Source organism: Cetorhinus maximus, chromosome 30, assembly GCF_964194155.1.
Source record: "Cetorhinus maximus chromosome 30, sCetMax3.hap1.1, whole genome shotgun sequence".
Lineage (NCBI taxonomy): Eukaryota > Metazoa > Chordata > Chondrichthyes > Lamniformes > Cetorhinidae > Cetorhinus > Cetorhinus maximus.
The window spans coordinates 16,136,523-16,150,401 of record NC_135908.1 but is presented as its reverse complement, the minus strand read 5'-3'; the positions used below and the strand labels follow the sequence as shown (position 1 = coordinate 16,150,401).

At 45.0% G+C, this 13,879-nt stretch overlaps 1 protein-coding gene across 1 annotated transcript in view; it reads left to right on the top strand.

Moving 5' to 3' along the window:
• Positions 1 to 13,879, top strand: part of ca12 (carbonic anhydrase XII) — a 70,769-nt gene that overhangs the window by 20,068 nt on the left and 36,822 nt on the right. The window contains exons 3-4 of the mRNA XM_078532498.1: positions 10,070 to 10,243; positions 11,585 to 11,727. Coding sequence (XP_078388624.1) covers positions 10,070 to 10,243; positions 11,585 to 11,727 — 317 coding nt within the window. The remainder of the gene's footprint in view (positions 1 to 10,069; positions 10,244 to 11,584; positions 11,728 to 13,879) is intronic.

Here is a 13,879-nt window from a genome sequence, read left to right as displayed (position 1 = left end):
GAAGTCATATTTGACTGGAAACATTAACCCTGTTTTTTTTTTCCCTCCACAAATGCTGCCAGACCTCCTGAACTTTTCCAGCACTTTCTGAACGGATGTCACTTATTTGCCGACACGCCCAGATCTTGTAATGGTAACCTTGTCTGGAGGTTTCTTTAATTGCTCACAGTGATCTGTGGGATTGTCATCCTTGGATGTTGTTCCTAGTTGTATTTTGGATTTTGTCCAACATGCAATAGGACTGTATGGTTACAACAGGAGGAATCAAGAATGTGGGGACATAACCTTGAAACTAGAGGTAGGAGCTGAGGGACAGACCACCCATGATCTGATTAAACGGTGAAATAGAGTCAAGGGGCTGAATGGCCAACTCCTGTTCTGACGCTCGTATCACAGTTTATACCAGCCGAAGTATTGTGATCTCCTGGGAAAAGGCGAAAATAAGATTTAAGAAAAAAAAAACAGGCCAATTAGTGTGGGAAAAGTCCTGGAGAGAACTCCCTTGCTGCTCTTCAAACTAGTTCCACGGGATCTTTTACATCCGCCCTTGAGGGCAGGCGGGACCTCTTTTTGGTGTCTCATCCAAAAGGTGGCATCTCTGACAATGCAGCACTCCCTTAGCCAATACTTAATCACTCAACCAACACCTCCAAATACAGATGATCTTGTCATTATCTCATTGCTATTTTTAGGAACTGGCTGTGTCCAAGTGGGCTGCTGTATTTGCTAAACTAAAACAATGACTGTGTTTCAAAGTGTGCCATTGGCAGTGACATGTTTTGGAGTGTCCTGAGGCCGCGAAAGGCACTATTGAAATGTGAGTGCTTTCTTCGAGTTTATGGAGTTTCTTGAGACAGCCGAATAAAAAATGTACCGAATTCACTGTTGTCCACCTCCTTCGGCACTAGAGCTCTCAAATAATCAAAATGTATTCACAAATCGTTGCTAGCAAAGGTTACAGTGAGCGGTGTTGGTCCAGGACTAGCCCTGAAGGATTTACAGGAGCGGGAAGTTTCCATGTCAGTGCGTTATTCTTTTGCGTCAAAATTAATTTATCAACATGTGACAGCTCTATTGAGGGTACATTCAGGTCAAACAATAGCTCCTCATAATAAATACTGTGGTCTGCTGCCAAGTCAGTGTGCTACAACAAGGTTAAGTTTCGATTTTTCGATGGGGATTCAGAAAGCAGAGCCTGCTGATGTGACTTTTCTTTTAGCGTCAACTTTTCAAAGTCTGAATTGTTCGATCGCATGCTGTCCGGATTCTGAGCCTGGCCCTTGGGAGCTCGTCCAGTGTGGGTGGGGCGCAGCATACGGCCGGAGTGTGTGGTTTGGGATTTTCCCCTTCTTGCCTTGCTCAGCGCTAATTCCACCAGGGAAGGCTTTCGGTGAAGTCCTGGTGGAGGAATCTTGGATAAGAAGGTTTTGCATTTATATAGCACCTTTCGTAGCCTCAGGACTTCCCAAGCCACTTTACTGCCACTGAAGTGTAATCACTGTTGTAATGTAGGGAATGCAGCATCTAATGTATGCACAGTAACAAATCAATTCTCTCTCATGTAGCTATATAATGACCATTGATTGGTTTTTAAGATGTTGGTTGAAGGATGATATTGGCCAAGATATTTGGGACAACTCCCCTTTTACTCTTCAAATAGTACCATCAATTTTTGTGTCCACTTGAGAGGGCAGATGAGGCCTCGGTGTAACGCCTCATCTGAAAGATGGCACCTCCGACAGTGCATCACTCCCTCAGTATTGCAGTAGGAGTGTCAACCTAGATTTTACTCTCAAGTCTCTGTCGTGGCACATGGACCCAGAACTTTCTGACTCAAGGGGTGAGAGTGCGGCCGACTGAGTAAGGGCTGGTAAAGAGGCAAGGATCAATCTTCCACTCTGATCTGACTGCATAAGGCCTCAGGATGGTATCATTTCCTGAAGGAGGTGGTTGCTATGGCGGTGACCACAGGGCTTGGGAGTAATTTTTGGATCCTTTCTGAAGGGCACTTGAGGCTTCTGTGGTATAGATGACGAGTTTTTGATTGGAGCCCTCCTGTTCAATAATTATTCTAACATGTTCTAAATCTGATGCTATGTGTGGAGAACAAGGGGCCCATTGTGTTGGTGTACCACTGGATGCAATACAGCTCTCTGCCTGCTCCAACCGGATCAAATTCTGCAGTTCACCAATCTATTGCAGACTTGTCGAACTCACTCTCCGCTTTTCCAAAAGCCCTGGATCGTTTACAATTGGCTTGGGTTTCCCCGTTGTGGTAAAGTTGGCCGACCGCCAATCTCGCTGTTGCTGGCTCATCCTGTCTGGGGACACGCTGCCATTTCAACTCTTAAGTGGGTGTGGAGCGCCGGATTCACCTGAGAGAGAGCACCTCTGCCCCCTCTCTCCAGCCCCGCACACCATGCTATTCTTCTTGAGCTGGATTATGCCATAGTTCCCTGTATTCACCAGTGTGGAAAACAAACATTGTCCAATAGCCATCACTCACTATAGGAATTGTACAGTGTGAAATTATCAGTATATGACATAAAGCAACTTGCAGTTTGCCTGGCTGCCCTTGTGCCCTTGGGGCATTCAACCTATGTTGGGAAGAGGATGTCTTGGAAGAAAGTTGCATAATGCATGTGGGCAGGTCTGAATGTGTAGGGGGCAGTGTTAAAAGCTTATGATGAAAGATGCAGCTGCATCACTCACGAATGATTCATGACCAGTGACGTGAAGTGATTGCTAAAGTCAACAGGGTTTGAGGGTGTAGTCACAGGGTAATTTTGTCCTTGTATAAGACCTTGGGTGGGCTCGAGTTAGGCCAGTTTCGTCTCCTCGCACACTGAGCAATATTGCGGCTTTTAAAAGGGTGCGGAGGAGGCCATCGGACTAATTTGCAGCAGAAACCATCCTTGCCTCGTCTGGACTTGGGATTGATTTGAAGTAGGTTTATAAAATGATGGGGATTCAATTGTGCTCACCTGCATCAGTTATTCCAACTGCATAGTTTAAATAGGGCTAGGAGTGACTACTACAAGTTACAGAAGGGCAGCACTAGGTTGTACGTTGAGCACGGACAGGTGTCAGATTGGTTGGTGAACACTGATTCACTGAATTTCTTCAGTCAAACACTGGAGTTGTTTCTGACCAGGGTTGGAGTTCACCTACACAAGAATGAAATATCCTGCGTCGTGAATCAAGAGCCAACGGGATCTCCTGGACTAGTTTCAATTGCTTAAGGGGGTCGGAGAGGAATTTTCCATATCTTTTCCCTAATGGGCATGGGCTTACCTGATTTCAGCCTCTGACAGATCACATGACTCTGACAGGAGATCACATGATGTGTTGTGATTATACAGAGGATCATAACTGTGGGGGCAGGTGGGATGGAGCCTGTCCAACACGTTCCAAAGTTTGTGTGATCAGCTCTGACCCTTCAGGGCATTGAGTACATGAGACAGTTTATCAGGTTCGAGACCTGGCACCTGCTTTCAACATCGCCTCAACACCGTTCACCTGTACCCATGACTACCCCTGACAGCTATCAAGGTGAGCCATTAAAGCCAAGCGATGGTTCTCAATGGGGAGGCTGAGGGTCTGTGATGAAGCAACATGTCTTCCAGATTGCGGAATATGCCCCAAGATGCCAATCTGGGAGACATTCTTTAGAATCTCTTGCCTGTCTCCAGCAAGGAAGGCCCTTGTGCGTTTATATACCACCTTTCACTATCTTGTGACATCCCTAAAGTGCTCTACAGCCAACAAAGTACTTTTGAAGCATAGTCGCTGTTGTAATGTAGGAAATGTCAGTCAATTCATGCACAGCAAGATCCCACAAATGGCAATATGGTAATGACCAAATAAGTCTTGCGGTAAACCAACAAGATGGCGTCCGTTTGAAGGATGGCATGCACGTCTGCTGGCCTTGGAGCGGCTGGCAGTGCCTGGGGGGTGGGATTTCCACCCCATGGTCCTGGATCCTGGGTAGGCCCACTGTTGCCCATTCAGCAGGCCTTCCCGAAGGGAGGCGACATGGGGCTCTTGCTGGCTCTCCAGCCTCCAATACATACCCCACCCTATGTCTCAAGCAGGGATTAAAGCTTCAATGTTAGTAGCTTAATGGAATTCCAGGTAGATTTTGCCCTTGTAAATGCTAGGAGATAGATTTCATTAATTAGCCACCCTGGCTCAGGCTTCAGGGGAGAGGAATGGCTGTTTGAGAATGGAGGAACAAAGGACAGTGACTCTCGCTTGGTTTTCTGTTGTGAATGGATCTCTGCATCCGGCGTCCTGATGTGCAGCCCTGTTGTGCAGAAGTCCCAGATGCACAAGAGGTTTAGTTGTGCTCACAGATATCACCCAGTGCTGCTGTCACTGCAGACTGACTCCATCCCCAAAGACTAGATGTGATGCACAGCCAGTTACAGAGCTTATAGAAACAGAAGTAGGCCATATAGCTCCTTGAGCCTCTTCCATGATCGTGGCTGATCTTTGAACTAACTCCACACACCCGCCTTTGCCCGTGATTTGTTTTTGTTGATTTACCGGATGCACCACTGGCAAGGCCAACATTTATTGCCCTTGAGAAGGTGGTGATGAGCCAACTTCTTGAACCGCTGCAGTCCATGTGGTGTAGGTACACCCACAGTGCTGTTAGGGAGGGAGTTCCAGGGTTTTGACCCAGCGAGAGTGAAGGAACAGTGATATATTTCCAAGTCAGGGTGGTGTGTGGCTTGGAGGGGAACTTGCAGGTGCTGCCCTTGTCCTTCTAGGTGGTAGAGATTGTGAATTTGGAAGGTACTGTTAAAGGATCCTTGGTGAATTGCTGCAGTGAATCTTGTAGATGGTGCACACTGCTGCCACTGTGCGTCAGTCGTGGAGGGGGTGAATGTTTAAGATGGTGGATGGGGTGTCGATCAAGTGGGCTGCTTTGTCCTGGATAGTGTTGAGCTTCTTGAGTGTTGTTGGAGTTGCACTCATCCAGGCAAATGGAGAGTATTCCATCACACTCCTGCTTTGTAGATGGCAGACAGGCTTTGGGGAGTCAGGAGGTGAGTTACTTGCTGCAGGATTCTCAGCCTCTGACCTACTCTTGTAGCCACAGTATTTATGTGGCTAGTCCAGTTCAGTTTCTAGTCAGTCGTAACCCCCAGGATGTTTTAACCTTTTGTTAATAAAAATTTATCAATCTCAGATTTAAAACTAACAACTGATACAGCATCAATTACTGTTTGCAGAAGAGAGTTCCAAACTTCTACTCACATTGACACCAGCTTGCTATGGTTCAGACTGAAACCCCCCCAGTCAAAAGGCAGACAGGGTGAGATGAAAATGGAGCCTATTTTGGTCATGTAGGAAACGGGCTGATTCAGACATGCAACAAAAACTCAGTCCTCCAGGTGCAGATATCTCTGTCTGGATTTCCATTGGGAAATGGGTAGTGACTGCACCAGACCAGCTACCTAACTCAAAACCATGTGAATGGCCACTTTTGTGAGAAGTTTCTTTGATCAATTAGCTCTTGGTAGTTTCTATCTAAAAGGCGTTGAAAGGTGTTGTATTTATTGTTTTATTTAGTGTGTGGTGTACCTTTAAGAATAATATGTTAGGGGAGATCACATGATCTGCAGTAACCTATAGAGTAGCGCGGGCTACCTCAGCAGACGGTGTAGAGATAGAGTTGGAGTTGAAAGCACACGTGTAGCGGCTGCTGGGTTTATTGTAAATAAACTTAATGTTTCCACCCAAGAAGTGTCTGCAGATCAACTCTATCATTAATAAAACAACTCGGCCACCCTACAACAAAGGGGAATCTGAGTGCAGACTGTATGCACTATACGGAGACAAACAACCAACTCGTCTGTCGATCTGTGAAGAGCTGGGGTTGATCCTGTGACTGAAGAAGCTTCACTGGGAATCGGCCAGTCATGTCTGAAACAATTGTTGAAAGGCCCTTTTCACGAACCTGAGACTTTGGGTTTTGTTGCCTCTCACTTTTCATTTTGAGCAGCCAACTGAAAAATATTCAGTTAATGCGGCTTGTGATGTGATGTGAACTTTGACCTTTTAACCGGCCCACTAGCTTCCTTGGCATCTGCTCCAGACTAAAACCCATTTTCTATAAGATTTAGAAAACCAAGGTATCCTAAGTCACCAGGAATGTTTCCTTTAATTCCAACATTTTAGGAATTGGGATCTTATCGTTGGCTTTTTCACGATGAAACTATTTCAGTTCTCTGACCGCTCGCAAAGCTTGGCTGTTGTTGAAAACTAGCCAGGAGAGAGGGATTTTAGGCTGAGTGAGATATGAAACTGTACAGGGAGCAAACAGGAAGGTGGGATATGAAAGTGAACAGGAGAGTGGGGTTTGACTGGGTGGAATAGGAAAAGGGCATCTCTTCCCCAATAAGTGAGCAAAATGGTGGTTTTTAAGAGTGGCATCACTAAGTGGAGTTTGGTTCAAATAATTAACCTTTGTACCCGTGGACCTGGGAGGGACTTCACCCAAAGTTGCTGCTCCTGATGGGGCTGCAGATATTCCGCAAGGTTCTGAATCAGGAGCAGGTTTGACCCTGGTGTTCCCTACAGTTAATAAATGCAATGAATTCAGTAAGAGTAATATTTGACCGTCATTTTAAGTATGAGCTTTGAGATATTCCCCAGTCACGCTGATTTTGCTCAGCCTCTTTTCCTGTGCCATAGAAATTGCTTGTGAGCGATTTACGATGTGAAAAGTGCTATATAAATGCAAGTTGTTGTTGCTGCCCACAATCAATCAAGTGCCTTTGATTTGTAGTCACTGCTGCAACTTGGGGAATTGTGGCAGCCAATTGACGCACAGCAAGTTCCTAAAAGCAGCGAGATGAGAAATGGCTGAATAATTAGCTGGGGTTTTGGTTGAGGGATAAGTAGGGGTCTAGGGAGAACTCCTATGCTCTTCTTCAAATAGTGCCATGAGATCTTTTAAGCCCACCTGAGGGGGCAAATGGGGGTCTTTTTTTTATGTCTCATCCGAGGACAGGATCAAGAAAAATACACATACTTCGTAGACACACAGCAACTTGCATTCTTATAAACACCCTTTATGTCCTGCATACTGTGTCAAAGCCCTACATTAAGGAAAGCAAGGCATTAAATAGCCATCAGGAGGAAAGGCAAAGATAGAGGAAGTTAGAATGAAAGGTTTGATCAAAGAGATGGACAGAGAGTTCCAGGGGGAAGGGACTGTAAATGAGCGAGTCCTACAAAAATATTAGTCAAGCAGATTGCTGAATCAAAAAGCTTCTTAATCAATTTTCAGAAGAGGATTTCTTGGCAGCTGAAGGAATTCAATTATTCTCACATTGGATAAATGAGGAGTTTCTCAGTGGTAATTGTCACCACGTGTAAACATGTAATCTGTTTTATAATCCTCCAAGCAAAAACGTGTGGCCGACCTCTCCCCAGTGTCCTGCTCAATATTTATCCTTCGACGCCCCCCCCTCCATCACTTAGAACAGATTATCCGGTCATTATCACATTGCTGTTTGTGGGTACTTGCTGTGTGCAAATTAGCTGCCACATTTCCTACTTTATTGTATTTCAGTGACTAAAGTGTACCTCGGGTCATGAAAGGGGCTATGTAAATATTTCACGTTGAAGAAAGAGGGGCTTTGGTCGCATAGTTTGTGCACGAGCTGCTTGTTGATTGGTTGTTTTCCCTAACTGCCTAGTGAACGGATTCTGTTTTTAATTCGTTCACATTCCATCAATCTGATAATTAAGCCAATCAGATGGTGGTTATTCTGCGTGGAGTTTATTTTTACATGGATCAATATTCAATCAACGCCACCACTCTCTCTTGCATGTAACCCTGTGTCCTCGTGCTCTCTGAGCTCCTTGATTCCATGTACCTCAATGAATTCACTTTAAAATTGATTTCAAATCATTCCGTTGTGCAGCCCGCCACACGCTGAGGCACTTCCTACTGCCTCACGCCCCTGTGCATGCCCTGTGTTCCTTGAGCTACTCCTCATTCCCCACTCACTCTGCCCTCAGCACAGATGAGCATCGATTCACTCATTGACAGTCCTTCCCCCAGGACACTCTGTCCATCTCTTTGATCAAACCTTTCATTCCAATGTCCTGTATCTTCCCTTATCCTCCTGCTGGGAACCTAATGTCTTGCCTTCCATTATGGGACATAAAGGTGTTTATAAGAATGCCATTCGCTGTGTGTCTATGGGGTTTGTGTATTTTTCTTGTTCCCGTCCTCAGATGAGACATAAAAAGAAGGCCCCCATTTACCCCCTCAGGTGGGCTTAAAGATCTCATTTGAAGAAGAGCATGGGAGTTCTCCCTAGACCCCTACTTATCCCTCAACCAAAACCCCAGCTGATTATTCTGCCATTTCTCTTCTCGCTGCTTTTAGGAACTTGCTGTGCGTCAATTGGCTGTCACAGTTCCCCATGTTGCAACAGTGACTACAATTCAAAGGTACTTATTGGTTGTGAACAACAAGTTGCATTCATTCAGCACTTTTAACATCATAAAAGATTCCAAGACGCTTCACCAGAGGTGTTGCCAATCAAATTTTGACACCAAGCCACATAAGAACACAATAGAAACAAAAATTAAAATTGCTGGAAAAACTCAGCAGGTCTGACAGCATCTGTGGAGAGAAAGACAGAGTTAACGTTTCGAGTCCGTGTGACTCTTCTTCAGAGCTAAAGGGAAGTAAAAATGTGGTGAAATATATAATGTTAAAGGAGGGGTGGGACAGGTGAAACTGGATAGAGGGCCAGTGATAGGGGGAGTCAAAGGAGAGATTGCAAAAGATGTCATAAACAAAAGGTTGAAGGGGTATTGACGGTGGCGATACTGGCTAAAGGAGGTGCTAATGGTGACATTGAGAGTAGAAAGCAGGATGAGCCAGTGACAGATGGCCCTAGTGGGGGTGGGGTGGGGGGAGGGGACGATGTGGGAGAAAAGATCAAAATAGGCTAAAACAATGAATGGAAATAATTTTTTTAAAAAATAATAGAAATAGGTGGGGAAAAAATATACCTATAAAAATTGAAAAATAAATATTGAAAAAAGGGGGTCAAAAAGGGGTGAGGATGGAGGAGAGAGTTCATGATCTGAAGTTGTTGAACTCAGTGTTAAGTCTGGACTTAACATTGAAGCTGTTGAACTCAGATCATGAACTCTCTCCTCCATTCTCACTCCTTTTTGACCCCCATTTTTCAATATTTATTTTTCAATTTTTATATATATACATTTTTCCCCACCTATTTTCATTCATTGTTTTATCCCCACCTCTTAGCCTATTTCGATCTTTTCTCCCAAATCACCCCCACTAGGGCCATCTGTCACTGGCTCATCCTGTTTTCTATTCTTAATGTCACCATTAGCACCTCCTTTGGCCAGTATCACCACCATTAACACCCCTTCCACCTTTTGTGTGTGACATCTTTTTGCAATTTCTCCTTTGCCTCCACCTATCACTGGCCTTCTAACCAGCTTCACCTGTCCCACCCCCTTAAACAGTAAATATTTCACCACATTTCTACTCTTTAGTTCTGAAGAAGAGTCATGGACTCGAAACGTTAACTCTATCTTCCTCTGCACAGATGCTGTCAGACCTGCTGAGTTTTTCCAGCAATTTTTGTTTTTGTTTCAGATTTCCAGCATCCGCAGTATTTTGCTTTTATCTTAACACATTAGGATGGGTGACAAAGGATTGGTCACAGTGGCAGGTTTTAAGAAATAACTTAAGCACATTTGGAATGTCTGAAGACCATAAATGCAAGTCCTTTCCTGCAGACCTATGTTCTCTCTGGTCTTTGATTTCTTAAGCCCAGATGAATATGCAGATAAGAGTTGCTGATGAATGTTACGCGGAGACAACTCGTCAACTCCTTTTTCAATGGGAATAGCATTACAATTCTAAGGAGTAACATGGTGACGTCTTAACCACTGCACGAAAGCAAGGAATAAATAGCCACCAAATCCTAGATCTTAATTCTGTTTGACATGTGAAAACTTGTATCTGAGCAACGCATTAAGGATGGTATTTCTATTCTAGGGCCCCATGGAGAAGATCACTGGGCATTAAGCTATCCAGAATGTGGAAATCATCAGCAGTCGCCCATAGACTTTCACACTTGCATCTATGACCCAGCCCTGCAGCCCATCCAGTTGCTAGGCTACAACTTATCGGCAACAGAGAACCTATCCTTAACCAATGATGGACACGCAGGTAAGAGGCAACAGCGACACATTCTCCCTCAATCAGTCAGAATACAGAACTAGAATTCCGAGCAAAACCTACCAACTAAAGCAAAAAAGAAATTGAACCAATCAAATTAAAACAGAAAATGCTGGAAAAGCTCAGCAGGTCTGACAGCATGTGTGGAGCGAGAAACAGCGTTAACGTTTTGAGTCCGTGTGACTCTTCTTCAGAGCTCTGGAGAAGAGTCATAGGGACTGGAAACGTTAACTCTGTTTCTCTCTCCACAGATGCTGCCAGACCTGCTGAGCTTTTCCAGCATTTTCTGTTTTTATTTCAGATTTCCAGCATCCGCAGTATTTTGCTTTTATCATAGTGCTTGAATCAATCAAATTGTTTTACACCTGCCATTTTTCTTTCCCTCAGCCAAGCTAATTTCTTGGTTAAAGGGCAATTAGGCAGATAACTAATAAATTAAGACATGATCTCAAAGGGGCACCCATTATAGAAGCACCCTGGTTTTCACAGTCATTAATTCTGTCTACAATTTCTACAGCTGATCCACGACACCAGTTTTACACACAATTGGCAGTTTGTTAACCTACCCTCAATATCCCTGGGTCAGTAGTCCAATTCCATTAGCAATAATCTACCACAATTAATTAAATCAGACATACAGAGAAGCCCATTCACTCCAAATTAATATTGCTGATCCTGGTTATAGGAAGACCTACTAGGTCCATCATGTCCTCTCTCTAACATTAATAAAATTGAGGCGTGTGGTTTCAAAAAAAAGACTTGTATTTATATGGCACCTCTGGACATCTCAAAGTGCTTTACGGCCAATTAACCACTTTTGAACGGTATTCATTATGGTAAATTATGAAACTCAGCAGCCAATTTACACGCCCAAGCGACGTACGAACATGTAATCGTGACCAGATCATCTCCTTTTGTGATGTTGGTTGTGGGATAAATATTGGCCAGGACACCAGGGAAAAACTCCCCTGCTCTTCTTCCAAGTAGTGTCACGAGATCGTTGACATTTACCTGAGAGGGCAGGAGGGGCCTTAGTTTAATGTCTCATTGGATAGATAGTGCGGCACACAAGGAGTACCACACTGGAGCGTCGGCCTTGATTTTTGTGCTTAGGCCTCTGGAGTGGGATTTGATCCCATGACCTTCTGACTCTGCACTACTGCTACCCACTGAGGCAACTACTGTTTTCGATGTGTAATAGGGAGTTGCCCGCATCCAATCAGCTGTTAGTTACTGACAATTAAGCAGCTTGTGGCTCAAGATAGAAAAGAGAATTTTGAAATCTCTAGGCTATTATTCCAGATTTCAGTGACTACTTACCTTTCTTTGCAGTAAAAATGACCTTGCCCCCGACCATGCAAATGATCAGTATGTCTCATCACTACACTGCAGTGCAGCTCCATCTACACTGGGGAAGTGAAACTGAGGATTTGGGGTCTGAACACGCCATCAGTGGGAGACATTATCCGTCAGAGGTAAGATCATTCGACCCATTTGCTCTTAAAAAGCCTTTTAACTTGAACAGAAAGAAAGACTCTACCTCAGGATGTCTCAATGTGCTTTATTCTTTCCTGGGGACATGGACATAGCTGGCAAAGCCAGCATTTGTTGCCCATCCCTAATTGCCCTTGAACCGAGTGGCTTGCTAGGCCATTTCAGAGGACAGTTAAGAGCCAACCACATTGCTGTGGGTCTGGAGTCATGTGTAGGCCAGACTGGGTAAGGACAGCAGATTTCCTTCCCTAAAGGACATCAGTGACCCAGATGGGATTTTATGACAATCGATGATGGTTTCACAGTCACCAATACTTTTAATTCCAGATTTATTCATTGAATTTAAATTCCACCAGCTACTGTGGTGGGATTTGAACCCATATCCCCAGAGCATTAGCCTGGGTCACTGATCCAGCGACACTACCACTATGCCACCAAGTCCCCCTTCACAGCCAATAATAATTGTTGCAGGAAACACAGCGGCCAGTAAGATCCCTCAAGCAGGAGTATGATAATGACGGGATGATGTGTTTCAGTGATGTTAGTGGAGAGATAAATATTGACCGGGACATGAGGAGAACTCACGTGCCCTCCTTCAAAATAGTGCAGTGGCATCTTTTATATCCACCTGAGAGGGAGGTGGGGCCTCAATGTAATGTCTCAACCAAAAGATGACAGTTCTGACAGTGCAGCACTCCCTCAGCACTGCACTGTCGGCCAGGATTTGTGCTGAAGTCTCTGGAGTGGGACTTGAACCTATGACCTTCCGACTGAGGTGAGACTGCTACCCACTGAGTTTGGACTGCCATCCCACAAGGCTGATTCTGAATTCTGCTCACCCAACATACAGCCCTGGTCACGGGGGTAGGGTGGGGGAGGCACAGGGTGCCTGTGGTCTCCTGTCTGTAGTTGTAGCAGTGACAAGGAAATTGTATTAACCGTGTGGGAGAGGCAGTTAATCCAGATGAACAGGGTCCATCAGCCAGACAATACATATTGCATTCCTGGAAATCCTGATCCCACAGTGACTGCACCCACACTTTCCTGGGATGGCAGGATTAAACGTAGAAACTAGGAGCAGGAGTTGGCCATTCGGCCCTTCGAGCCTGCTCTGCCATTCATTATGATCATGGCTGATCATCCAACTCGATAGCCTGCTCCCGCTTTCTCCCCAAACCCTTTGATCCCTTTCGCCCCCAAGAGCTATATTTAACTCAACATTATACAATATTCACTGCAACAGTGATTATGAGGAGAGATTGAATAAACTGGGCATTCTGCATTCTCGAGAGTTTTGATGCATGAGATGTGATCTCATTGAGACTTGTAGAATTCTTACAGGGCGTGACATTGGATGTTTCCCCCGGCTGGTGAGTCTAGAACCGGGAACTCAGTCTTAGAATACGGGGTAGCCCATTTAAGACTGAGATGGGGAGGAATTTCCTCACTCCAAGGGTGGTGAATCTTTGGAATTCTCTACCCCAAAGGGCTGTGGAAGCTCAGTCACTGAGCAAGTTCAAAGCAGAAATCAGTGGATTTCTGGATACTAATGACATCAAGGGATATGGGGATAGTGGGCAAAATGGCGTCGAGGTAGATGCCCAACCGTGATCTACTTGAGTGGCGGACCAGGCTTGATGGGCCGAATGGCCTACTCCTGTTCCGGCGTTCCTATGCTCCCGCTGATACTCCCAGACGAGCTGTGGAGTTCACGATTCTGGGCTGGGAGCTGTTTCATCATGAGGATCGCGGTACCTTTGCACTCACACAGGGTGTCTTATTCCAACACACAGTCAGGAGCGGCTGCTCCCTGAGACAGTGAGAGCCATCCTCTGTTTGGGAAGTTCCTGTTTGTCAAGTTGGGGGCTAAATGATTTTGACAGGTAAGTCATTGCCAGAAGGAGTTTTCTTGTAAAATAAAGTGAGCAGGTTTATTCAGGCTTGTGCTAGTTTAGTTAATGAGATGGCGGACAGAACCAGAATGAAATCTTATCCATCGGCCGATATCTCTCCACTCCCTGGCCCCAAAGCATTGGTTGAATAAGCAGGTGATCACAGACAGTATGGCATTGCCCAGGGAGTTCTGGGCACCTGCTGCATGAGCAAATCCCCAGGCTTGTAGCTAGTGCTTAC